At 45.8% G+C, this 27,261-nt stretch overlaps 1 protein-coding gene across 2 annotated transcripts in view; it reads right to left on the reverse strand.

Annotated features, from left to right (window-relative positions):
* Positions 1-267: 267 nt before the first annotated feature.
* Positions 268-27,261, reverse strand: part of PNPLA2 (patatin like phospholipase domain containing 2) — a 31,398-nt gene continuing 4,404 nt past the window's right edge. The window contains exons 1-9 of one of the 2 annotated variants that reach the window (XM_054069091.1): positions 15,021-15,063; positions 13,838-14,070; positions 13,571-13,636; positions 9,417-9,626; positions 8,431-8,491; positions 7,322-7,489; positions 6,753-6,885; positions 5,890-6,012; positions 268-5,351 (exon numbers count right to left, since the gene is read on the reverse strand). In XM_054069091.1, coding sequence (XP_053925066.1) covers positions 5,087-5,351; positions 5,890-6,012; positions 6,753-6,885; positions 7,322-7,489; positions 8,431-8,491; positions 9,417-9,626; positions 13,571-13,636; positions 13,838-14,070; positions 15,021-15,048 — 1,287 coding nt within the window. In that variant the 5' untranslated portion in view covers positions 15,049-15,063 and the 3' untranslated portion in view covers positions 268-5,086. Of the gene's footprint in view, positions 5,352-5,889; positions 6,013-6,752; positions 6,886-7,321; positions 7,490-8,430; positions 8,492-9,416; positions 9,627-13,570; positions 13,637-13,837; positions 14,071-15,020; positions 15,064-27,261 lie in introns of those variants that run through there. The other variant, XM_054069089.1, reaches the window with a different exon arrangement.

Consider the following 27,261-nt stretch of genomic DNA (forward strand, 5'->3'; position numbering starts at 1 on the left):
TTACCAACCCTGTCACAGATGCCAACCTCTTGCAATTTCCCCAAGATGGTGCTTGGTTCCTCTTGGAAATTGGGGTCCATAGCAGAAGCTCCAACAAAACATGGAGCAACACCATTTGGGCTTGAGGAAGCCAGAACTGAGACAAGCACACCATTTTTCACCTCTGCATCAGTGCCCCATTCCTCAGATGCTGTGTATGTTTACTCGGAGAAGATTTTGAATGGCACAAACAGGATAGGGCCCAGCAAAACAAACCCACATCAAACAGCGCTTTCAAAAATATTTAATTAACCTTTAAATGGCAAGGCAAGCAACCTACCAGAGTCAGGTAAATACATTGAGAAAGTTTTTATTAAAAGGTATACTTCTGCCAAAATAAATAGTTACATTTTCTTCAGCAAAACATTAGAAAATAGAAACAGAAAAAAAAGCATGAACAATTATTTAATACTGAACTTTTAAAGTGACTGTGAACACTACTTAGTGACATTGCTGTGTAAATACATAACTTGCATATGCTATTGCTGGTCTAGTTGCTGCTCTGACATCAGCGATTTCCACAGGATCTCCATGTGGGTTGTGTGCTTAAGGGTCTTCTCAAACTCAGTGACAGTAGTAGAATCCCATGACACAAAGCTCAAAGTGCTGCTTCAGATACTGTTATCAAGAGCAAGAAAAAAAAATAAGACAGAGGTATTTATTTCAAAAGTTACATTTCTGAGTCTCCTGTTTGGAACTAGGGGTTTCTCTACCCTGTGCAGGAAGGCTGATGTGGATCCACACAGTGAACACAGTTAAGAGACTGTCCTAGTGGAGCTACCTGCAGACTGGAAACTGAGCAATGTCCCAACAGGAGGCCAGGGGAAGGAGGAAGAGGAGCGGGGAGGAAGTACTGCTGCATTCAGAAGGGCAGACACCACAGGGACATGGAGGTGGGCAGGCCAGCCAGGACCCACTGTCAAGGCACAGGGTGTTTGGCACAAATGAACTGCCTGACAAGGCAGCCAGCTGAGGTGATCCATTCTCTCACTGATTTAAGGGGAAGACAAAGAAAAAGCTTAAGAAAACTGTTGGTAAGGCCCTCTGACTTTGGCAGTGCTCAGCTTTGCCACCCACCACATCTAGTGTGCATTTAGCAGAAATGGACCCCTAAGGGAAACATACGGTTTCGGGTATTTCTCCCACAACCAATTTGGCAAAAGTGAGATCTCTTCTACCAGAGGAAGGAGGGAATTTACTAGTTTTTTTGTGTTTGTTTTTTTTTTTAAATAGACAAAAACACTGAGAAATGTACAATAAATACTAGGGACACCCCAGTGCCAGCAATCAGCAGACCTTTTATTCTCTGGTCTAAATGTTGGATGTACACAGCCCTCCAAAAAGCCATGAGAAGACAATTCCTAGGTCCTACAGTGGTCAGAAATGAAGTATTTCCTCTTATGCCTTGAAATTCAGCTTGCCAACAGTATTATCAGTAGGGTAGGCAGCAAACCAAAAACCCAACATATCACACACCTAGTGGCTTACAGAGTATGCCATGGATACAAACTGTTGTACGCAACATAAACCAACTCTAGAGCATTATATAGGCTAGAGGCTGATTAGATGCACAGGCTCACCATTAGTCTTGTTAAAAGCATCAAAGTAGAATGCACAGACCCTTTATGTGAAACAGTGGAAGTGACAATGGTTGGGACTCTTGCAGAGCTGAAGCAGATGTCATAAGGGCAATTGGAGATGGACCGCAAGATGGACTTTTGGTCCAAGAACTTGATCTCCCAGCCACCACATACTGGAGAGCAGACAGGTCGTGGCAAATACCTGCTGGGCTGCCCAACCACATTTTGCTGAAGGGACTAGTTGCTATCAATAGTTTGAGTATTTTTGACAGATCTGCAGTTTCTTTATCAAAGCTTAGATCTATAGAGTCAACAAGTTATCATACAACAGCCATTGCATCACTTAGGGAATACACACAGGTAAAGAAAGGGTATTAAAGAGTGGTACTTTCCCAGTATCCATTCACACCCTGCATATTAGCATAGGGAAAACAGGAGTTTCCTCCCTGAAGAGGTAAGACCTTTAAATATAAAGCCAGGTTTTGGTTTGTGGTTACAGTTTAAAGTGGACAAACCCTACTCTTTCAGAGGTTAGCATAACAAACTAAATACAGATGAGATGAAACACAGAATGAAACTCAAGCCTTTTACCAAGCACAGCAGTTAGTCTCTTGAAATGCATGGACCAGAACCAGAAAGCCTTCTGGACCAGAGCACTGGAAGACAGCAGCACCAGCCCAGTCAGTTCTGATGTAAGGAGGAGAACAGAGATCGAAGGGATAAGGATGCCAAGCTGGAGCTTCTTAGGGCACTCTGATGCCAAGAGAGTTTTGTTTCATAGTTTAGTGGTTTACTTAACCACTCAGTGGTTTTACCAGTGCAGGAAGAAGGGATAAAAAAATAGTTGCATCATTTTCCCACCCATATACTAATACAAACAAGGCAGAGTCAAAAGGGCAACTGCTTCTAAGCGCAGCATTTTACACTAAATATCTGTATGTTCTTGCCAATTGCTCTGTGTGCATTAGGGACAAAAGATATGTATCTGGCAAACAAAGCTGTTCCTATGCCACTCCCGCAAAGAAGGTAGCCCAAAGCAATGGCAATAAAATCCCACACTAAATCACAAAATCTTTTATCAAAGAAAAAATATCAGGAGCTGGTTTTGTGTCATAACATGAGGAATTAAGCTTAAGCTTTATGTGAAACAGTATAAGTGGCAAGGGTTGGGACTCTTGCAGAGTTGAAGTGGATGTTATGAGGACAACTGGACATGGACTGCAATTCTAATTTTCAAATTCATCCTGCTCCTACCAACTGACGCTGGCTTGTTGCTGGTTCACTTTGATTAGAGTTGGATTCATCTAGCAGTAAGCTTTTTCCACAGGCTTGCAAAAACCACAAGTTTGACTTGTTTTATAACCCGATATTCCTATTCTGCTTTCAGAACCCTCTAATTTTTTTTTCTCTTCCTGTAGCGACATCTCTTTTCCCTAATTGCCTTAACCATGTGAAATTTAAGACTAAAGCTGACTGCATAAATGTAGGCCCGCTACATAAGCTGTGCAGGCACTTATTGGGTTACAGCCAGCAAGGTCAGTGGAGCGATACGTTTAAGTCGGTATTTGCACTGGCATCTCCTGGGCAGTCGGCTGGCACCACAGCTGCCCAGTCTTACCTCTCAGCCTGCAACAGCCACTGCAGAAAAGTCCTGATGCTTATCACAGTCTCCACCACAAACATTCAAACCCACACCCAGTGCACAATTGTGCTGGTAGGAAACAGCACCCATCACCATGGCTCATGCAGATGTGATCAAGCAGATCCACTACTTTCTCCAGCTATTAGTAGAACTTTGGGGGCTATTTTCCCTTTCCTAAGGTGCAAAAGAGTATTATAAATCACTATTCCATGTATAAGCTATGTAAATCATCTTCAGATACCCTGTCCGGCTCCCTAGCGAAGACAAAAACTCCCCAGCTTACATTTGCTTTGGCCAGTTACATACTGTTTGGCATAGAAGAGTTGGAAGAGCCCTCATGCAGCCAGACATACTGTAGAAAGAGATGCCAGGAACTGGGTTTGTGTCATAGTATTAAGACTTAAGTATGTGCAATCCTCACAGGAAGCCCTGGGAAGAGCCGAGTTCACGCTTCTGCGCAGCGAGTCACAACCAGACCACCACTGAAAAGGCAGTGTCCTGCCCTGCTGCAGACCCATTAGCTCTGGTCTTTTACGAGAAGACAGTTCCAAGCAAGCAGCCAGTTCCAAACAGGCTGCATGTGCACCACTAACTTCACTTCCACCTCTCACGCTTCTACTGTTTCCAGGTGCAGAGCTGTACTTGTAAGCCACATTGTGAGACAGGTAAACTGTGAGGCTGGTTTAGCTACAAACCTAAATCCTTCTTACTCCAAAGCCTCAATGTCCCAACTCTTTGGAGCAAAGGATGGAGCCAAGTCCCAGTCTGGCAGGAGATCCCTTCTGTATCACCCACATGGAATTTCCTTGAGCCATACAGTCCCTTAAGGAGCAAAGCCCAACCTCTGACAGAGCCAGCTGCTTCCCCAGCACCTACTGTGACACTCCACCCAAGCCACTCAAACTAACATGCTCTGCACAATTTCACCTCCCTATAAGTACTTCACATTGCTTCAGCTGCTAAGCTGACAACAAGACAGTCAGGCAGAGCTTTTCCAGGGCAACGCCACACTAATTCCATTAGCTGGCTATTTCCAGCCTCAAATTCAACATGTTTCCCTGGAAAAAAAAATCTGTCAAAATTACTTCTTTAGAATAAGCTCAATGACTTACTTAGCACTCCAAGTTCAAGCTGCAGCAGTTCCACAAAGACAAAACTCAAGAAGAGATACCACAATAACATGAATCAGGATAAATACATACATTTTCTACACATCTGCAGTCCCAGTGCAGTCTGCAACAGGGCCAGCTCTGGTTTCCCATGGGGGTGCAGTTAAGGGACAGAGGAAAGGATGTGGCTTCAGCAAAGAAGAAAGTCAAGAGGAGATTTGGAAGCCATAAGAAAAATTTGGCAAGAGGCTACTTCATCTTTCAGTAGCACAGAGCTACAGAGCTAAGAGATATTAGATTACTTCAGAGAAAACAAGACTCATGCTTTAAAAAGAAAAGAAGCTAAGAGCTGTATGAACTCCAAAGTGTCATCTATGTCCTGATTATTTGGTGGTAAAAAGCCAACGGCAATGCAAAGTGCATTATTTGGGAGAGCCCAGCTGGGTCAGCATCAGCCTGGCCACTGACAATGGTCAAGCCTCAACACAAGTCTAGAGCAAGTTATCAGCCCACATGTGTCTTTGAACACAGAGTGCCCTTGCCTGGCCCAGTGGTCAAGAAACGGCTATGGTCAAATTCACCAGTCTCCATCCTGGGGAAATCCCCTTTGCAGCATATTCATAAGCACAGGGCAGCCTGCTGCTGAAGGATGAGACTGGTCCCACGCTATGTCTGCTTCCCTTCACACCCACCCTCATCCCCTTACAGCAGCAGGCTCAGAAGAGTGGCAGGCACTCTTTTGCACAGTCTAGAGGTGGAAGCTTTATCTGAAACCCTTCCCGAGGGAAGAGGGAGGCCTGCATGTCCACATTGATGCAGAGTAAGCCCAGCATGAGCTGCCGCTGGTACTCCTCCCACTTCATCATGACATCGGAAACAGAACGGTTGCTTCTCATCCACATGGGCAGCGCTTCACCACAAGCTGGTGCAGAAGAAATTGGCAGGCTCTGTGGCCCTCCAAGCTCAAGGTGATAATAAAGCCTGAAAGGCAAAACACATGCAGAGAATCAGTATATGGAAGACTCAAGCAGGTCACCAGACCAGAGCTCCAGAACCATAGAGCTTTTTATTCTACCCTCTGACTACGTGATCTTAGGCAGAAGTCTGTGTCTGACCATTCCACACACCCTCCTCATCTCTCAAATGTTGAGTATAAGAACCTCTAGGAGCCCTAGGTCAGCAAACATCACATAGACAAGCATCTCTGTGTTCTACAGGGAGCATGGAATAAGCTATCATGTTATTTTAATTTGATCTACATCTTCTGCCCTATTGCTACAGTAACAGCTCCATTACAGGGTCTGCCCTGTAATGGGAAGAAGGAAGGAGACTATGTATTTACCCAACAATTAAAGAAACCAGGAGACCACGGACCAGATTTGCATTTTAGATTGGGCAGTAAATCCTTCTGGTCAATTTGTGCCTTACTTGCTTTGCTCCAATGGAATAAAGTCTGTAGAGGTGAAAGGGGAAAGGGAGGGCTCCTTGAGAACAGTGCTGTGGAGGAAAATAACCATACCTGGCTGAGAGATGGCTGCCTAGTTTCTTCTTGGCTTTCTTCACAAGATAGTTGCAGATTTCGGTCATCTGCTCCCTCATCCATCTAATATCCTCCGGAATATCTGGGAGCCATTCCAGCAACCTGCAAAGAGACAGGAGACAACCATTAGTTGGGCCGCAGAAAGGACAGGATGGAAAGAACGCCAGTTCTGCCTCCCATCAAGGGTTACTTATTATTTTTAGTGACAAATGCATGAAGAGTCGTTTACACTACCATTCCTAGAATTAAGAAGGAGAAGCTGTGAAAGATAACAGCCCAGGAACTCACTCTTCACATTTTGCATTTTCACTTTCCGTATTTTTCATCCAGTTTCAGATTTGGAAAGTGTTTTTCCCTAAGCCTTTCCTATCACAAACTATCTCCTTCCAGAAACTTTTAATAGGCTTCTTTGTACCCAGAACAAGTCTGACAAACCCATCTTCCCAGCCACGCAAGTGTAGAGCTGGAAATGGCTGGGACTACTCTACTCCCAACTCCAGAGGGAAACCACTTCTTGCGTGGTTCCTTCTTTCATCCCTGCACTTCCAGTTCAGAAGTCTCTCTCCAGTCTCCAACACTTAACATTTCCTAGGGCAAATTCCAGCACACAATCATCTTCCTTCAAGCTAGAATCATTGGCTGCAGCTAAATAACACATGATGGTAGGAAAAGCTTTGGGATTTTTTCCACATCTGGTATGTGGCAGGAACTCTTCCCCCAGGAACACTGGCATTGCAGAGTTAGAAAGGCTCCAAGTCTCCATTCATTCATGCTCCACAATTACATCAAACATTTTGCTGCACTAGGAAGACCACCACTGAGGGAAACAGCCAAAGGCCTACCTGACAGTGAATGAAACTGCAGACTCCAGAGGCAGCATATAGGGGACCATCATGGCTGTGGCCACACGTATAGGCAGCATGTTGGTGATGCCAGTCAAGAAACTTCTTCTTTCAGCACAAGCCTCCAGAAGAGCTGAGGACAGAAGAGAACATGGCTGAATGCCTGCAACAGGGCTATCCTTTTGCTTGCCCAGGAGTCACCCAGCCTGAGGTTCCCCTCTCCATTTTCCACTTCCTAAGGAAGTATTGCTCAGGATAGTAATTTGAACAAAGCTGAAAACAGCAGCTTTTAGCTTTCAGACTCTCAAAGGGGTGAGCAACAAGATCTCCTCTTCTCCTTACCAACGCAGAACACTGTCAAATGTGTGAACCTCTCCCAATTCAGCCTCCACAGGGCAAGCCACAATTTTATCTAAGAGGCCTCAACTCCATCTAACCACAGGGTGCCAATTCAATCCCTAGATGGGGCTGAGCCCAGCCACAAGCAACACCTACACACCCCAGTAATCCTCTGAAGCATATCAGGCAGCACAGGAAGATTGCCTAGGCTCTCTTCCTTCAGATTATACCTTGATTCAGTCTGGGAGGCAAGTGTTCAAAGATGTGCTCTTCAACAACAGCAAGGGCAGTATTGTCCTCTAGTTGGTCCTCAGCTTCTGTTTCTTCTTCTTTCTTCTCTCCTGGGGGGGCTTCTATGGCAAGGAGTGGACGGGCAGGACTTGGACGATGCAGGAGACCTGAGAAGGTAAGTCATACCATAAAGATGATACAAAATAGCTGCTCTGCCTTGTCTGGCCTTTAGAGTGTTAGTCCTCACTTTACCTTATCCCCCTCACCCTCGACAGACAGACAGACATTGTATCCAGCCTCTTTTGTTTACTTCTATTGTTATTCTTACCACAATGAATTAGAAACATTGCTGCTCTAAGATCATCCTTTCTTTCCCCATCAGAAATCCTATTTTTTCCCCCTTTGAGTACCACAGGGTGCTGTTTGGCAATGTTTTGTTGCTATAATCTGCCAGTCATCAACCTTGCAGGCAAGATCTCCCATAGCTTAATCCACAAACACAGCTGCATGACTGCTTTTATCCCAGTAAGGTACACATCACAGAGCGAACAAATGTGCTTGATCTGCTGTAAATTGACGCTAGGTGGCATCAAACACAAGCAACCTGCCACAACAGGTGGAGGCAAGGAAATCCAGCACTTGCAGGTAGAAGAGTGAAACAGTAGCATCACACTGCCAGGCACGGGGCTGCTGAGGGCATGCCTGTACTCTGCACCACTATGACACAGAGATACTACAGCTGCACGTAAAAAAGGAGCAGGGTATTTGCAAGGGGTCCAAAAAGCACTGGTGGCTAACAACTGTGTTGGTGCAGCACTGAGTTCATGCTAAGTAGCTTCAACACATCGTTATGCCAAAATCACCGCTCTGCTGTCAGAGTGGTTAGAGTCTTTCTGCATTGCACTAGAAGGCTGTACACTCCACCCTCTGCTTCCTGAAGTGTTCAAATAGACTTCTTAATGGAAATTCCATATTGCAATAGCTGAGGTACAGCTTAGTTCTGCCCTTACACCTTCCCTATGCACTACTGACTACCCTGAAAGCCAAGCCATCAAGCCTGGCACAGAAGAGGTAAGTAAGCGCACCCGACAAACACTGAGTGCCTTACCATTCTTTTTCAGGAAGTACAGTGCATCCCGATAGCCCTGCTTGCACATATCCCGCAGCACCTTTGGGCAGAGGAAGACAAGAGTAAGTCATTTGGATATTGTCTGGCTGAATATATCAAACACTCAGCTCAACATTGGCTTTAGGAAAATTCTCCTGACTCCTGAGCTACCCCCCAGACTCATCCTTGCAATCTCTTCCCAGGCTTTGAGCAGGAATGGGAGGTATAATACAAATGCATTAGATACAGGAATCAGGACAATTCACATTGGATGGGACACCTGGAATCCTACCCAAGTACAGGCTTAGAGTTGCAGCCACTTCATTTCCCCATCTAGAGCTCATGCTCTAGATGCAAGTCACTCTGACAAGCAGCCCACAGCACTTCCCAGCAGATGCTAGGAATGCCCACTGTGTTTGCAGATAAACCCAGCTGAGACGAGAGAGTGGGTGGGGAAAAAACTTGGACAAGTAACTCAGCACATGAAGGCATGCCTCTTATGCCCAAATACCAGGGCTATCCAAGGCTGTATTTACTCGGAAACATGCAAAGCTATTTGCAGTGCCACCTGCTCTGCTGGTACTTTTCAGGAGACAGTTGCTGGCTGCAGGCTAGCAGCTCCACATTGACCTTAAAACACTCAAAAGCACATTGCTTTCCCATGGCCAACACGTCCTTGTTTACAAGTGAGCCTGACTTCCTGGTAAATGCTACTCTAGAGAGCAACATGATAGGAATACTTTCCAAGTGAGTGCTACCACTTAAATTCCAGATCTCCCAGTAGCAAAATAAAACCAAGCCACCCATACAACCTTGTAGAGATGGTCTATGTTTTACCAAGTCACCGGGTTGATAACGTCAAGGTTAAAAACAGACAAACAAGAGATACAAAACTAACAGTGTCTGGAAACACCTTCTGCTGAGGTGAATGAAATAACCAGTGCCCATCAACTGTCCCAAAGTCTTCATGCTGCCAGAAAACTCACCTGTGGCTCTGGAGGAAACAGGGCCTTTGAGAGGCGGTAAAGGTTGCGAAGGTTGAACTGGATGCTTGTGTTGGTGACTCTCAGTTCATGCATATTTGTAGAACTGTCTCGTGGACAAATATCGCTCTCTCCTGAGAATGGAGACACTGTGATTGTGTTCTTGAGCTCATATCGCGGCAAGTTGTCAGAAATCCCTCCATCAACGTATCTCTGAAATCAAGACAAATGAATGACTCTTCACTCTCCTAACTGATGAAGTGGCTTTTTTACTGTGATCCTCTTCATATTTGTGCCAACAACTTGGGAGCGTATGGCGTACATCCACCAGCATTGGGGAGTTAAAACAAGGAATAGCACAGCTGTATTGTCTATAATCTCCTTTTGCTATGTGCTTTTCTTCCTATGGTCAAGTTAGTTGGTTATAACCGTTCAAAGAGAATAGAATATTCACTTATGTGACTGCAGACTTACGTCTATGGGCTTTGACTGCCATTTGCTTAAATAAATGACACACCAACTATTTGCAGTGCAAATTATCACTGATCTAAGCTGTCCGTGTGACATTGAGCACTTTTCACCTGTGTCTAAAACAAAATCTCAGACATGAGTCTCCACTGGCAGAAGCTTTGTTATTTAAGAACAAAACCAGCTGATCTGTTGCTAACAGGCTTATCAAGTAGCAATCCCAAGACATGCATACATAACTGAAATCTACTTGCTGTAGTAGAATAACAGAGTACAAGGGACTTGGGTTTTGCTCCTTACAGGCACCCTCTTATCAGAGAATGTTCTGTACCTATGCACCATAAACACGTTTGCACTACCCTTGCAGGAAGGGCAACCCCTGTAGCATTATACTCCATGTATTCTTTGGAGTACCATAACTGCACAAGGAGTTGAGCAAGACAATCCCTATCACAGGCCTTTGGCACAGCAAGCAACATGCAGAAGATAAAAGGAAGGAGATATTGATCAAGTCGGAGTAGGATGCCTGAAACCTTTGCAGACCAACAACCCAAGCTCTTGTGAACCTCAGTCACAGAAGAGCCCTATTGATTTCATATCACGGTTCACCTTGCCATGTGCTGCTTGGAACCCTTCCCTTCGGGTGTGTTCAAAACATCATACAGAAGCTACACAGCTCCAGAAACAGCAGCTGTAACATTTCAGCTTTCTGCTGGATTAGGAACAGAGCTGGCAGAGACTGAACCCAGGCACAGCATGGAAATGCTGATCAGAAGGAGGTGTTCCATGCCACATTTTGCTTTGGCTTGTCTCACAGGCAGACTGACCACCAATATTGGCCTTTTGCTGGACAATGCCTAGCAAAATGCCAGTTGCTTTGCCTGGAGGGTGCTCTGCATTTCGCTCTCTCTTGCTTTGGACTGCAGACAGGCAGAGACCTCTTCAAGCAGCTCCTCTGAGCCTGGGGAACATTTCATAGGCTCTTGCACTGAAAGCAATAAAATTTAACTGAAGGAATCCAGCTTCCATCAAGGCAACATATTCAGGTTGGACGACAAAGCAGGTTTCTTGGGGACAAAGATCTCAGGGCTACCTCTGTATACAGCCTACAGGTTCAAAGGAGATGGTTTCAATTACAGTTGTAGGCTTTAGCAGACCTAGCTCACAGCTTAGGGCATTTTATGCTTATGTCAGGACTTGCTCACCAATACAGTATCAAGACAGACATAGTTGGAGACCCCTACACCACCTGGGTTGGAGCAGTGAAGAAAGTGGAAGGATAGCATGGATTAAACGCAGGGAGAAATACACCCTCCAGGAACAGTCAGTTTGCTTACATGATGCTTTCTAGACAACAGAGGTGCCAAAAATAAATTGAAACCCTTGCCCTTTAAAGTAGACAGTTTTCCCTAAGGCAAAAGCAACTATAGAAAGCTGTCATTGTTATCAGCTCCCCAAAGCTGCCGCACTGAAAGCCAGACCAGGTACTGCTAGAGCTGGAGATTTAACTGACTCCCACAACAGGATGAGATCACAACAGCCTGAGTGGGAAGAGGACAGAGCAAAGCAGGCATCTGCTTTGTCTGAAGAAGATGGAGGCAACTGTTCAGGCTACTGAACTGACACCACTGGTTTTGCGGTAAGGATGCAGGAACATACGCTTCCCTGGGGGTGGCAGCAGAACTGCACGAATGCCATCAGAAAATCGGCTTACCTGTAATGCAGTAAGGCTGACAGGCGAAGCCTTCTCATTGCATGGAGATATAGGAATACACGTGCAGACCCTGCTCTCTGCTCCACCATTCCCCAGGCAATGTCGATTACTATTTCTTAATATCAGCTGCCACTTGTTGGGATTTGCCTAAACCACCAGCAACCCAAACCTAACCACTCTCCAGCAAAACGCACTCTCTGCCCCTAACAGCCCAGAGCCACAGGATGGAGCCCTGAGCTGTCTGCAGGCATGAGCAGCAGAAACTTATGGGGATGGTTCATGGACTGGGGTTATTTCTGGGGTCCTCCATTGCATCCCCTTATCACGTCTTCCTGTGCACGGGGTCCCTCACTCATATGAGCTGACAATTTGCTTTTTGACCCTTGCTAGCAGTTTATCTCACCCATGTGCCACAGAGTTTTCAGCTAGAGCATGCATTGACAGGTCAGTGCCTTTCCATTTCTCGGCATTTGAGAACTGGGGTTTTTTCCCTCCTCCCCAGCTTTATCACCGACTTGATAGGTCTACCAGAGCTCAGAGAAGTGAACACTGGAAAAAGGAGGAAAGCAGAAAATGGATTTTACACCTTGCACACTATCATATTGCCTTGAAAACTAGCTCTCATGCCAGGCCTATCAGTCTGTCCTGTAGCAAATAAAATCATCACAGGCAGGCTAGGAACCATGCAGTCTGATTTCAAAACCATCTCCCAGGTTCATACTCAAGCCGATGTAACCTCTCGCCTTGCCAGCGCTCATTCAGAGACAGAGCACCACAATTTTCTGGGGAAGAGACAGGAATTAATTTCCTCATCTCATGTATTCCCTTACCACCTTCCCCCATGAGGAATCCCAACAGTCACCTGTGTGCGCCAGGGCAGCTGCACATTCCGGAAATCCTGATACTGTTCACAGCTTTGGAATTTTGAGATTTTGCTTGATCCAGATTGACCTCAATTAACCTCAAAGAGATGTCAGGGAAGAGACACCAGCTGTGGGACAAAAACCCTGTCTGCAGTCGGTGAGCCAAACCATTACTGATTTGTAACTTCTCTAAGGGCTGGACATTGGACATTACTTCTAGGTCATTTGCCTGCCCAACGTGCTTGCACTAGACAAAACCAGCCAAGCTGTATATCACGCAGGAGCAAAACTGACCCCAGTTTTAGGACACAAGTAGCAGTTGGGAGTAGATTTGATGGTGTCACCTGACAGACTGACACATGTTGGTCATGTCACTTACAGGTAACGAGGGGACACATACATTAGTAGCAGTTCTCCCTCTCCCTTTTGACTATTTAGTTTGCAAATAAACTGCTTTTTAATATGTGCATTAACCTAGGTAGCACAAGGGAAGTCCAAGCTCAACTGAGGCCCTTAAGCACGTCTACAATACTCGGAGATGCTCCAGCCCTGCACAACTCTCAAAAGTTCTAATTTCTAACATGCAAAGGCAAAAGAGAGAAATTGCTCTGGACAGCTTTGGACAGGATGCTAAAGCAAGTAGAAAAACATCCTCAAAGGAAGGACAGGAAGAACTCTGTATAAAAGAGATCTGATATCAGCATCATTAATGAAAATCCCACAAAAAGTGTCAGGCAGAGGGACTATACTCCTGATTCCTATCCTGAAACCAAGTTCTTTTCACATGCAGAGGGTCGTAGCCTCAGTGACTGACAGCAGGGCACCAAGCAGCCAGGAAAACTATCTGCTAAGTCAGCCATCTCTTGCCCAGAAAGCTATACATTACTATCATGTTAAGTCCCCTAGTCTTCAGGACATTTATAGCGAACTACAGGCAGCAGGGGAGCATATCTACTGTCAGAAGTTGTTTATTTGAGAATTTCTCATGCCTCTTCAGGCTAATTGCTGCCAGGAGACAGGCAATAAGATTGCCAAAAACAAGTACCAGTATATCTGCTTTTTAATTCATCAGTGTATGATTTAAGATAGGAGCATCTTAGAGTCTAACTTACCACTCCACGCAAGGTTGGAGGTATCAGCCCACAGTAGACAGGGATAAAGGTGCTACAGACGCAGGCCTGAGGGAGAAAGAGGTCAAGAATGTAAGAAGGAGATCAAAGCCTATTGAACATACTGCTCTTTTCAGAAGATCACACTGGCATTTACTCCGTTTACTCTGCTGGCAATTATACTCCAGTACTAAAGACATTTGGAGATCAAGGCAAAACAAAACTGCGTGTAGTTCCTGCCTAGCCCCCCTGCAGTAAGTCTCCATTCACCTGGATCAGCTCCTCCTTGGAATTGAAGTCTGACAGTATGACATTTTCTCCATCAGAGACCCGTGTCAGCGAAATACCCAAACGTCCTGCAGCAACCTCATGCCCATTCTCTGGCACAGTCTTGGACAGGCAGATCCGAATGGTCTTCACTAAATTGAAAGAAGGGTGGAGTGGGCCCAAGAACCTCTTCCGGGCTTCTTTTGATACTCTAATAATGCTGGCACCAGCCTCACCTGCAACAAGAGAGAAAAATACACCATTAAATCATAGAAAAAAACTTGCCCTTTACAAAAATAAAGCTTAGAAAAGCCTCGCTCACAGCTTCACTCAGAAGTTTCTCCCCATTTGATATATAACTCAAAATACTGCTATTGTGGGCAGTACCACAGAAGTCACAGAAGTTTGCTGTCTTGGCCTTCACACTCCTCCACTGCAAAGACATAACCTTACCTTTCATGAAGCTAAGGAAGACCCCATGCATCTGCCTACAGCCTCACTCTTTCTTAGATCCTGTTTCACTGCCCAATGCAGGGCTGGTGAAAACAGACTAAAAGAAAACAAGGAAGATGCTTTAACACTTTTGAGCTTATGGCTAAATCCACTACAAAATCTATTCCAATAAAACTTTTCTAGTAAGCATCTTTTTTCAGACAAAGTCATCTGCCTGCAACCAAAACTCCCAGTAAACATTGGTGCTTTCCAGCTAAGTGATCCCAGCTCTGCTGTGAATGACAGTCATATCTCAGGTGAGCAAGGCAGACACTATGGTCCAGCAGGGAATCAGTGACTTAGTGTCACCTGCAGATTTTTTGGTGTCCCATTCCTTCCATGTCTGATTCCACAGGACTATACTAGGCCCTGTTGGCAAGCACAACTCATGAGGGCATGCCTGCTTTACCCTCTCACACAGTAACCAGCTGGGCTTGGAGGAAAGAAGACATCACATCTGCACAAAAGGGATGGCAACTGCTAAGCCCATTATCTCACAGTCACTAGGAGTCGATCTGGCAAGAGTATTAGAGCTTTCCAGTGGGAAAGGAGGAATGGGAGAAAACAAAACAAAAACATCAGCCCAAGCCAAACCCTCAAAATCCAGCACGCTGCCCTTTGCTCACACTGACCGCTGCCGCCAAACACATCTCCTAGCCATAGTGAGATACAAGACAACAGTTCTTCTAAGTACCAGCCAATCGTTGCACTCCCAGGGGCATCAGGAAGATACATGCAAGAGGAAGAATTAAAGAAACCAGAAGGGACATGCTTTCACAAATTAAGACTCCTCTCCAATCAAACTGAAGTTCAGATCCTGGAAAACAATAAAAAGACTGAGTTCAAGCCAAGTGGAAATCCCTCCATTTTGCTCTCCACCCAGTTTTGCAATTGCAGAAAGAAGGCAGCAGAGTGAAAGAACCCATGTTAGATCTAAGTTAATAAAGATAATAGAGATCAGAGCAACAACGCCCACAAAGCTATGTTGACATATCCCACTCTTTTGCAATACACGTGTGCCAGCAACATGTTTTCCACCAACGCACCCTGGGAACATAATTCCATGCTTAGGAAACCCGTCAACACCAGTAGCTCAAGCACACACTGAATTGGACCTTTGAACATGACCAGAGACTCTCGGGTCAGGGTTTCAGGCACTGCAAGTTAGCAACTTATCATAAAATTCAAGTTACCCATTGTGAAGCAATTTTTAGCACTATAATCCCAGTCTTTTGGTCTGTCCTAGAGCAATGTTTAGCAGCCTAATTCTGATCTTACTTACTCAATTAGCAGTGAGTCACTGAGCCCAGCCTGTCCCAGATAGTGGCCACACAGTTCAGCATCCTTCCCAACACAAAGTCAGCCTCAGAGAAAATACATTTTATCATAACCATGACGCTACCATTTACAATGCTCCCTAAGACACCTTCAGATCCGTCAAGGGGAAGAAAGACACACCAAGAAAGCATGACAGAGCCAAAAACCAAATTAATCTCAGCCCAGCACCTTGACCACACGATCCCAAGAAACTCCATTGCACTGAGTGCCTATGTGCAAAGCAAAGGTTGAGGAGTGTTACCCAAGAGATGGTGCTTAGAGAATGTTTTCAGACTTGGCATCTCAGTACAAAGATTCAATAGCAATACTGTAAACAACTGCAATCAAATTGAGCTTATGACTGTTTGAGCTAAAATGTAATCTGAAAGCCGCTTAAGGGAAAACAAACAGCAAAGTCTCAAACACATCATGAAAACAACTGTCTTGGGATTTGAGGAGAGTTCAGAGAACAGGCAGCTGCCTGATCTATCAACATTTCACCGCCAAATGGGGTGGGGAAACAATGGATGAAATAAGAATTATTGCTGAGTGGCAATTTCATTCTTTGAATACTTTCTGGGTATTTATTGTTCTGGGTTGTTTTTATTTATATATATACACACACACACCTGTGTGCATACATGCATACACACAGAGGTTTCTGAAGTATTTTGATTTAAGGGCATCTCTGATTCTGTTGGACTTGCTGGCTCACTTACATCAAAGCTGAGCACAGAACAGCTCTGTGGGAAGAGACATGCACAAGGTGATCTGCAGCATCACCAGCTTTCCTGGAAATAAAGCTAGCTGAGCGTTCAGCCAAAGGAGTCAGGTTTACGTAGCTAGACCCGTGACAGATAACAAGTCCTCTGGGAAATAAATTTAGGAGGAAAGAGTAGAGGTAAGTGTTTGAATCCTATTACTACCAGAAGTGCTATTCCAGGAAAACCAGCTCAAGTTCTGCTCACAGCTTGCCAGAGGGAGCAGAGATGAGTCCTACAGGGATGAGCCACAAGCTGTCAATTATTACTAGGTCTAGTCCAGTGCCAATTCCAGTGCGCAAAGAAATTTCCCATGGTTTTTGATTGATCTGGTGATTCAGGATGCGGCATCACATGAAAAAGCTAAATTAAGCTCTACTTCCCTTATTGAGCTATGTACCAAGAGGCAGACACAACTTCTTATAGTTATTGCTTGCTGGGAAAACATTTCATTCTTCTCCCACCAATCAATTAATTCAACAATTCTCCCTATATAGATTTACTAAGCCAATATTCCTCTAGAAATTATATTAATATACAGAATATTCCATTTTCATAAGAAAAGTCATATCTCTCTTCTTCCCTGCCCCCACCACTGCCCCAGTGGGTGTGGCTATACAGGAACCCGAGTTCTGCAGGGCCATCATCCTTATCTGAATTTCAGTTGTGATGATGCAAAGGAGCATCAGACAGTTGTGTTCTGAAACATATCTCTTGCCAGACAAGGGAGGCCAGCTGCTCCACCTCTTCCAGTTCATTCTGTGATCCTTCCGCAGCAGCTATGAGGGGCAAGTTACTGTTACCCAAGGGAAAAGACCTGAAGGCAGCTGCTAGTTTGCACTTAATTTTCAAGTTATATCAAGCTAGCTTCACATTAGCTTATTGATTCCCCTGAAGAAGTGGCTTTCACTCCCACTACTCAAGCTCAACTCCAAAATAAACCAGTATTTAAGTCTTTACCACCTTGCATCCTCTAAACTACCCTTCTCCAACCTGAAAAACATTCAAGCAGAATGTGCTATTTACCACTGTATACAAACACCTCCAGCCACAGCAGCTTGCCGCTACTCCGTGTCTGGAAAAGGAGAGGAGTTAAAGACCACTCACCTAAAGCTCATGTTATCTGAGCTGCTGCAAGACCCTTAACCACATCTAAGAGCTCCGAGATAAACAGAAAGGCTGCTTCAGGCCTGTGAAATGCCTAAGGAGGCGAACATTGCAAAGGTTAAATGTCTCACGGCAGGAAGGGTGAGGAGTAGGGAAGAAGGGCCTCTTCAAGCCCACATCTTCAGCAGCAGAGCTTTTGCACCAAGGGCACCACAATGCTCACCTGCTGACATTAGATCACACTGATATCCATTTGCCATCCAGCAAAAGGACAGCTGACCCATGAAGTATTTCAAGCGGAAAAAAAAAAACAAGCCCAAGACAAACAAAAATAGGAGCAGTGCAGGCTGAAGAGGGAGAGGGGCATTCTGGACATTCCACACAGCAGCTCCTGTGACTATGGCTCACCCGTGACACTGCAGCTCCCCCTGGAAGAGCTCCATGTTGGTACAAAGATAACTCTCTGTGCCAGGGACATTCTTGCACTCAGGCTACTATAGCAGTAAACAGGACGCAAGCTTGAAGGAAAGATTCTCCAAGGGATGGTGAATAGAGGATGGCACAGACAGTGGATGGATGTAGAGGCAGCACCTCCTGTCCGTGCTGGCAGGAGGCACCCACAGACAGGTCACATCCCAGAGAGTAGATGCCATACCTCACCTGGACTAATGCAGCAGGCAGGGAACTGTGCTGATCCTTGATAACCTTGCTTCTCATTCAGCACCAACAAGAATTCAAATGGGTTCCTTTCTATACTGCAGCAACACGAGGCACTACTGCTCTCTTCTCAGTCTCATTACTCAGCTAAGGCTCCAGACTGACCAGACATGTCAATGTCAAAAGCTTTGAAAGGAAGCAGGCTAGCAGAAAGAAGCGCACATTTGTTTGACATTACTCCAGCAGCTGAAGAGCCCAATGACTTTTTAGTTTGGGATGCATGACCAAGCTATTTTGACTGCAAAATTTTCAGGACAGGAGCCTGCTCCTGTGTACTAGAATTAGGGACCTCATTCTGGAGCTGCTTAAGTTCTGCTTAGCTATCTATTGGAGTGATGTTTGTGGGATGCTCAGAGATGCCCTCTGCAACAGCCCCCAGCTACAATGTCCACACACTGCTTCCAATTCAGATAGCTGCTGCGCATCACTAGAGTTCTCATGTTTCCCACTGGTAGATCCCCGTTCAGACAAATTTAGGAACAGGATGAGTCAGAAGGCATTTATTAGTATGACCTTCTTCAAGGTTAATATAGCTTGGTTGCCTGCCCCCTGCCCTTTCAGCTGTTTCTGTACCTTATCCATAGAGAAACTAAAAGCCAGTCTGTAATGATGAACTGGTAGATCTGTCCTGTGTTCCTCCTGGGCACAAACCCCCAAGCTGCTACAGCTTAGCACACAGCTCCTGCACCCATACCATTCTTCTCCGAACACAGACAGCAAGCAACGCACATGCTTCTTCTACCTGCCCTTTCCCAGGAGAGGATACAGTCCTATTATAACACAGTCCTGTCACCAGTCAAAAATATAAAGCTATAAGCAATAGGCTCTGAAACAGAAGACTGCAAGCTGACATCTATAAAAAAAATTTACAGAGAACTTTATCAGATGTGTCCTCACAGGTAGCTCAGACTGTTAAGAAGAGCCTGTTCACTGACCCCAAGAAGCAGTGCATAGCAAAGCACTGGTGACCCAAGGACAACCCCAGTTCTTGTGGGCAGCTACTTCGGTTTGTGAAAGACCCCACTGCTTGGCTGGACTTCTGGTCCTCTTCCCACACTTGCAGTGAAACAACTTGGTTTCCACTGACTGCCTATCAGCAAGGCTGGATAGATATCAGAAGGGGGGACCAAAGAAATTATTACCAGCAGGAAATAAAGTGAGAGCAGTGTCTTATGATCTGCCACTATAAGGCATTTTCAGGTGATAGGTGTACTCCACAGATGGTTTCAGTGTGAAATCCTAGACAGATGCCTGAAAGCACAGGGTATGGAAAGGATACCTATCCTTCAACTTGCCAGAAGCTCTATAATTCCCATTTTTTAACACAGAAAAATTGCCTATTTTAAATATTTGAGGCTGCAGATGTCAGCTAGCAGTGGAGCCTCTAAAGGCACCAATTCTTTTCACATTGGCACGCATATTCCTGCAACCTAGTAATATTGAGAAATACCATGTACTAAAACAAGCTGTTCTTCTCTGACTTCCTTAATTTTTGCTGGTTTGGGATTTTAAGGTTTTCACTCATTTCTTCCCTCTTAGTATTTTGCCATCAGATAAGAAACAGCTCAGCTGAAATGGCTCCACATAAGAGATACAGGAAGAAATCTTTTCTTTTAGGGGGAAGATACACAAACAGCAAACAACTCTCCCCACAACACACCCCTACTCAGCCTGCAGACAGCCCTGCTGCATGACTGGTTGTTCCCTGTGGCAGGTAACCCTTCCCATCAGGGGCTCCGTGTAGGGATTCAACCTGAGCTCCACAAGCAAATGATTTTGCAAAGGAGATCTATTAGAAAGCCTGGCCACTGGCTGTAAACAATATATCCTTTCTCTCCCATTGCTCAAGCGTAAAGGGCACCGAAATATCCTACTAGAGTTAACTCCTAGGGATCCCCATCAGGGTATAAGAAGCAAGGGCACCGATATATATCCTACTAGAGTTAACTCCTAGGGATCCCCATCAGGGTATAAGAAGCAACATCTACTTAGACCTTACAGATGTGGCAGGTGGAAACAGAGGAAAGGACAGCTTTTCAAGCAGGGACAGCTCTCACAGTCAGAGGCAGATGCCAAAAGGAAGGACTCAGCCCACAACACTTTCTGGCTCAGATTCTCACTGGTCATCATTGCAGAGTCTAGACACAAACAGTGCCAAGACAGCCTGCAGAAAGAGGGCTAAGCAAATCCAGGTCACCTGAAACTGCTTCAGAGTCAGAAGCCTTCCTCTTAAAATGTTTGTCCCCAAGATGTTTACTTTTCTATTTCAAGTAAAATTTGGGGGAAAAAAAAGCAAAAAGCTGTTGGTCACTTTATCTATTCATAGTATCATAGTACAGTTAGGGTTGGAAGGGATCTTAAAGATCATCTAGTTCCAACAGCCCTGCCACAGGCAGTGACATCCCACTAAATCAGGCTGCAGAAGGCCCCATCCAACCTGGCCTTGAACACCTCCAGGGATGGGGCACTCTCATGGTAAAGAAATTCTTCCTAATGTCCAGTCTAATTCAATATTCAAATAAAGTCAAACTGAAAGGAGACATTTTTGCCCTTTGAGCTAAAGGAGAGAGTTATTTTGTGTGCTCTGGATACCCATTAATAGATGAACCAGAACTATTGCCACATCCTGGATGTGGGAGCATATGAAACCCATCGGCTTTTTGAGTTGCCCCATTTTTTTCCTCATGCACAGGTTAGCTCGCCAGGCAGCCCACAGCAACTGCTGCCTGTCCATCCACTCCCTGGTACCTACAGTGTAGGATCATCATGCAAGCCAAACTGCAGATGCATAATTCATACCCCCTTCTCACCTTAAGGCAGGTTGCTCTGCTTTGTACAGAAACAAAGGCTTTGGGAGAAGAAGCACAAGAGCTGCCAGGCTTGATTATGTCTCCAAGATAAACATCTGCAGTGAACTTAATGTAGCGTTGGCATACCAAAGCCTGACCAGGGGACTGGTGTTCTGTAATCTAAGGCTCGCTTTGTTTCTGTGGCCAGAACTGGAGCATTTACTCTTGCAACACAAATCAGAAAACAGCATAGCTGCCACTGTGAAATAATCCACAGGAAGGCCAAGAGGCAGCTTAGTTCAGGCAGGCAGCCAGGACCACATTGTCACAACCACAACAGCAATTCTCACTAGCCTCATCTTTCTCCATTGTAATTCGCCAGTACAAGGCTTAACAATAATTTCTGTTCACTGCATTAGAGAAAATTAAATAGCACAATAGCACATTAAATGGAAAGCTTGCTCAGGACCCCAGGCAAGCTGTACTGAAAGGCATGTTCTGTACTCATCCATCCATCAATCCCTGCCAATGATACAGTGCAACTCAAATCACATAGGGTGACAACAGAAGGGGATTCACAGAGGAAAAGGTGCAACACAGATACCTGCTGCTTGCTCAGGGCAATGCTGGGTTTTAGGTCACTTTCTAAAAGCAAGTACTCAGTGAGAAAAAGCTAGTGGAGCAGAGAAACAGACTGAAAAACATGCTGTAATAATGCAAACTAGCCTTTTTCCTCTGCCCTGCATAGAGGCAGAAGTGGAATCACACTGAACTCTTGCTTTATTCATCGGGGTGAAAATCACTAAGAGAAAGCCTCCAGTGTTTGTTATTCTGAAAAGGAACTGGTACAGAAGGATGAAGTCTCACCTACATGCATGATGCTGCACACCTTCCATACTTATTTCTGAAGCTCCATTTTTAGGATGGCACGACACACCCACAGAAAGAGCAGTGTTTCTGCTTCACAGGAGGTAACACTAGAGGTGAGGTACTTCAGAATAAGAGAACAGTGCTACAGGGCAGCAGATATTTTTGCCAGGTATCTGCACCAGAGATTGATAAAGACAGACTGGAGTGAGCAGCGACCACTTCTGTTTCCAGCAACTGAAGAAATTGCTTCCATGCCAGGATCACTTCAGCTTTATCACACACTAGCTTTGGCTGGCTCACCAACACCAAAGCAGGGCCCATGCACAGCTTTTGCTGATTTCCAGTCTAATATCTGCTAAACACCCTCCTATATGCTTGCAAGCAGTGGTTGTTTTGTGTTGAGAGATCTTACCAGAGACATGGTTGACTGTCATGCAGAAAAGGGGAGCCCATCTCCCTGCTTGTCCTTTCTCACTGTATACCAGTGTGACTGTTAAGAGCGTTGTCTTGCCCTGGCACAAATAAAAGGAATAGCTCTGCAGTCCTCCACTGAGCCTCAGCCTACATCATGCCCAGTTCTCACATGCTTGCACAGCTAGCTAACTGCTCCAATCCATGCCAAGCACCTCCCTGTGCACCTGTGAGCACACTGCTTGCTGTGCCTGCTCTGTCTTCCATCTCACACAGGCACATTAAGTGCCACCTTACAACCTTTCCCCCACTAGGCATGCACGGCAGGAGCAGAGCCTGCAAAGAATGAGAAGCTTCATTCCAAAGCAGTCCTCAGAAGAGGCATGGGGATTTTATTCTAGAAGGAATCCCATTTTCATGACAAAGTTGATTTGGGGAGGATCTTTAGTCAGACCTCAAGGCAGACTGTGTTCTGCTTCCTTGGGAGCCATGACATTAGAATATCTGGAAGCTGATGTTACCTTCCTTCCATGTACAGCAGCAGCAGACCTCCAACCACAACTCCCAGGCATCAACATGATTATAGGTCTGAAAGCAGCCACATGAGCAGGACAGGGTCTGCTCACAGAGGGTTTCTGCAGACCTCTGCAAGTGAAGAGCCTCTGCTCAACCTCTCCTGCATGGCTGAGCAGTGAGTGCATAAGCAAGGAGGGGAGCAAGACAGATGTAGCTATGTCCACTTGAAGCTCTCACATACAGAATGAGCTGCGTGGAGAAGTATAGTTAGTAGTTAAAAGGAAAAGTTTGTTCCTATAAACTTTTTATCAAACCTACTATATAAGGACACTGGGTTAGATAATTCTATGTAACTTCCCTTTTGCACTGACAGCCCACCCTGAAACAGGCTTTAACTTTCTTCATGTATGACATAACTATGGCAGCTTGAATCCTCACCCTGCCTCCATGATACACTGGAATACCTTTTAAGACAAGCCCTGAATCAGCAGCGTTCTATGAAGCTGGCAAGAGCAGCTCTTGTAAACAAAGCCTTGTGTTCTACCAAAACTACCGGCTTCCACACCTGACAGCCCAATCACCAAGAACAAATTGCACACTGCCTGCCTAGACTCATCACCACTGGGATGGCATGGAGCTTGGCTTGTTCTGAGCCTTTGAGCTAGGGAAGAGTCCCTCTCTTCCAGGAACACTAAGGTCAGCTTTACCAGACACACAGTACTGCAGATCAGCACAAGCCTAGGGACAGGATTAGGCCTGTCACAAGCAGCTACTGTATCAAAAGCATCAAAATCTCTCCTCCTTTTCTCAGATCTTTGTAGCCAAAACAGGCAGACCTACAACAACCAGGTGCACCTTTTCTACACTCCCAGGCTCACCAGTTCCCTCCCTTTTATGTGCTCCTTGGAAAGCATTTTTTCCTACCGTCCTAGATCCTACCACATTCTGCCTTTTCCCAAAGACACAGACTCGTTTAGGACCTTCTACATAGTCATTTCCTCCACTCCCCCTTTTCACCAGCTCTTATTCTCCCTGGTGCCTCACATCTGCTTGACAAGACAGACAACCCAAGGCAAATACACATATATGGGCTCCTTCAATTCCCAGAGTTGGAAGGCACATCTTGGCTTTCACCTCAAGTCCCAGAAAGAAAGAGGACATGTATTAGAGCTGGGAAACAGAGGTGTAGAAGTGCAGCTCCAGAAAGAAGGAATGCTGACCAAACTACCATTTCTCCAGCCCTTGCATGATCTTCTTCAAGTACAGTACAAAGCAAGCACAGCAGAGTTGAAAATCCTCTCCAGCCAGGCTAGGGAACATCTCTCTACTTCAAGGGGGGCATAGAGGGAAGCGCGGAGAAGCCTAGAGCAAATCTGAGGCTATCATCACCGTATAGTCACTCCCAAGCCCACTGTGCTGGAATGCAGCACAGTCCTCTGACAGACAGAAAACAAACACCATCAGCTACAGGACATACAGGTAGAGCTGCTGTCACCAGTACAGCAGAAGCTTGGAAGACAAAGCAAGGAATCTGAGAAAGGCTCTTGATTTATCAGGACTAAACTTCCAAATATAACTAAAAACAGACAAGACCCTGAAGAACAAGATAGCTTCTCAGATTTTATAGGGAAGACTTGCAGGCACTTTGAACAGTTTTGGGAAATAAGAGGCAGAAAGAAAAGGAACAGCCTGGACATGCTACAAGTTCAAGAGAGATGCTGAAATTATGGGTCAGAAGTACTATCACGCAAAGACCACCTGTGCAGTTGCCACTGCACAGCTGCTGTTCCCACTGACGAAGTCTCAGCACCAAGCTTCTCTGCACACCTACTTTCTATGTAGGGTGACTAAGGAACAAATACATGCATTGCTACAATTACATTTTTCACTAAAAATGGCTGCTTGGCTTCCCTTGCACTCATCTAATGAGATGCCTGCAAGAACACCTTTCCTCACAGGAATTTCCTTAATTAGAGCCAAGCAGATATAAGGAACAAGCTCTTTCCTCCCAGCAAGAAGTACTGCAGAGTGCTTTGGCTGCCTGGTACCAGCTTATTCTCTGGAAACCCAAGCCTGCAGATCTGTGACCACCAATAGCATTGATCCAGGCACAGCAGCTTCTCCAACAAGCCAGTGAACATTTCCAGCTATATCAGCAGAGAACATCCTCCTGCCCCACACCTGTTTTCCACCAGAAAAATCACAGAATCACAGAATCACAGAATCACAGAATCACAAGGTTGGAAAGGACCCATTGGATCATCGAGTCCAACCGCTCCCAACACTCCCTAAACCATGTCCCTAAGTACTTCATCCACCCGTTCCTTAAACACCTCTAGGGAAGGCGACTCGACCACCTCCCTGGGCAGCCTGTTCCAGTACCCAATGACTCTTACTGTGAAGAATTTTTTTCTGATATCCAACCTGAACCTCCCCTGACGGAGCTTCAGGCCATTCCCTCTAGTCCTGTCCCCTGTCACTTGGGAGAAGAGGCCAGCTCCCTCCTCTCCACAACCTCCTTTCAGGTAGTTGTAGAGAGTAATAAGGTCTCCCCTCAGCCTCCTCTTCTCAAGGCTAAACAACCCCAGCTCTCTCAGCCGCTCCTCATAAGACTTGTTCTCCAGCCCCCTCACCAGCTTTGTTGCTCTTCTCTGGACACGCTCCAGAGCCTCAACATCCTTCTTGTGGTGAGGGGCCCAGAACTGAACACAGTATTCGAGGTGCGGTCTCACCAGTGCCGAGTACAGAGGGAGAATAACCTCCCTGGACCTGCTGGTGACCCCATTTCTGATACAAGCCAAGATGCCATTGGCCTTCTTGGCCACCTGGGCACACTGCTGGCTCATGTTCAGTCGGCTGTCAACCAGCACCCCCAGGTCCTTCTCTTCTGTGCAGCTCTCCAGCCATTCTTCCCCCAGTCTGTAGCGCTGCATAGGGTTGTTGTGCCCCAAGTGCAGGACCCTGCATTTGGTCTTGTTAAACCTCATCCCATTGGTCTCGGCCCAGCAGTCCAGCCTGTTCAGATCCCTTTGCAGAGCCTCCCTACCCTCCAGCAGGTCGACACTTCCTCCCAGCTTAGTGTCATCTGCAAACTTGCTGAGGGTGCACTCAATGCCTTCATCCAGGTCATTGATAAAGATATTGAACAGAGCTGGACCCAGTACTGAGCCCTGAGGAACTCCACTTGTGACTGGCCTCCAGCTGGAGTTAACTCCATTGACCACCACTCTCTGGGCCCGGCCATCCAACCAGTTTTCAACCCAGGAGAGTGTGCGCCTGTCCAGGCCAGAGGCTGACAGTTTCTGCAGCAGAATGCTGTGAGAAACTGTGTCAAAGGCTTTACTGAAGTCCAAGAAGACTACATCCACAGCCTTTCCCCCATCCAGTAGTTGAGTGATTTTGTCATAGAAGGTGATCAGGTTAGTTTGGCAAGATCTGCCTTTTGTAAACCCATGTTGACTGGGCCTGATCACCCGGTTCTCTTGCGTGTGCTTCATGATAGCACTCAAGATTACCTGTTCCATGACTTTCCCTGGCACTGAGGTGAGACTGACAGGCCTGTAGTTCCCCGGATCCTCTCTGCAACCCTTCTTGTATATGGGCACAACATCAGCCAGCCTCCAGTCTAGTGGAACTTCCCCAGTCAGCCAGGACCTCTGGAAGATGATGGATAGGGGTTTGGAAAGGACATCCGCCAGTTCCTTCAATACTCTTGGGTGGATCCCATCCGGCCCCATAGACTTGTGGACGTCTAGCTGGGCAAGCAAGTCTCTAACCGCCTCCTCTTGGATCACGGGAGCCTCAATCTGCCCCTCTAACTCTTGGATTTGTAAACAGAAGGAACAACTTTCTTTGCTAGAAAAGAAGCAGGAGCTTTATTGTTTCCAGGGAGCACCATGAAGCTCCTTGTGGAACAGGCTGCCCAGAGAGGTTGGGGAATCTCCTTCTCTGGAGATGTTCAAAACATGTTTGGACACAATCCTGTGCAACCAGCTGTAGGTGAACCCACTTTAGCAGGGGGTTGGACCTGATCTCCAGAGGTGCCTTCCAACCCAGACCATTCTGTGATTCTGTAACTACATCCATGTCTCTGTGTAGGTACATAAGGCTGAATCTCCTTTCATTGACTGGGCTGGGCTACTGAGCTCAACAACTTTTTCCCCCAACTAGGGTCTTTGAAGGAGATACATATCACAATCTCTTGTACAGCAAGGGACTCCAGTTATGAGAGGCCACAGTGGCTATGAAGTTTTCTTTCATGTACCTGGAAAAATCTTTGCAGAACCAAAGAAGACAGCATCACATACATTTCCCCTAGCATAAACTTCATGATACGCACTTCAGCCAACAAACTGGCTTTGCTCTGAGGACTCCATAGAGACTAAGCTGATTAATTTCACTCTCTCAATCCGGGATCTGGTGTTAGAGTCCACACACGCAGAGAAAA

This window comes from Cuculus canorus, chromosome 5, assembly GCF_017976375.1.
Source record: "Cuculus canorus isolate bCucCan1 chromosome 5, bCucCan1.pri, whole genome shotgun sequence".
NCBI classification, from domain to species: Eukaryota; Metazoa; Chordata; class Aves; order Cuculiformes; family Cuculidae; genus Cuculus; species Cuculus canorus.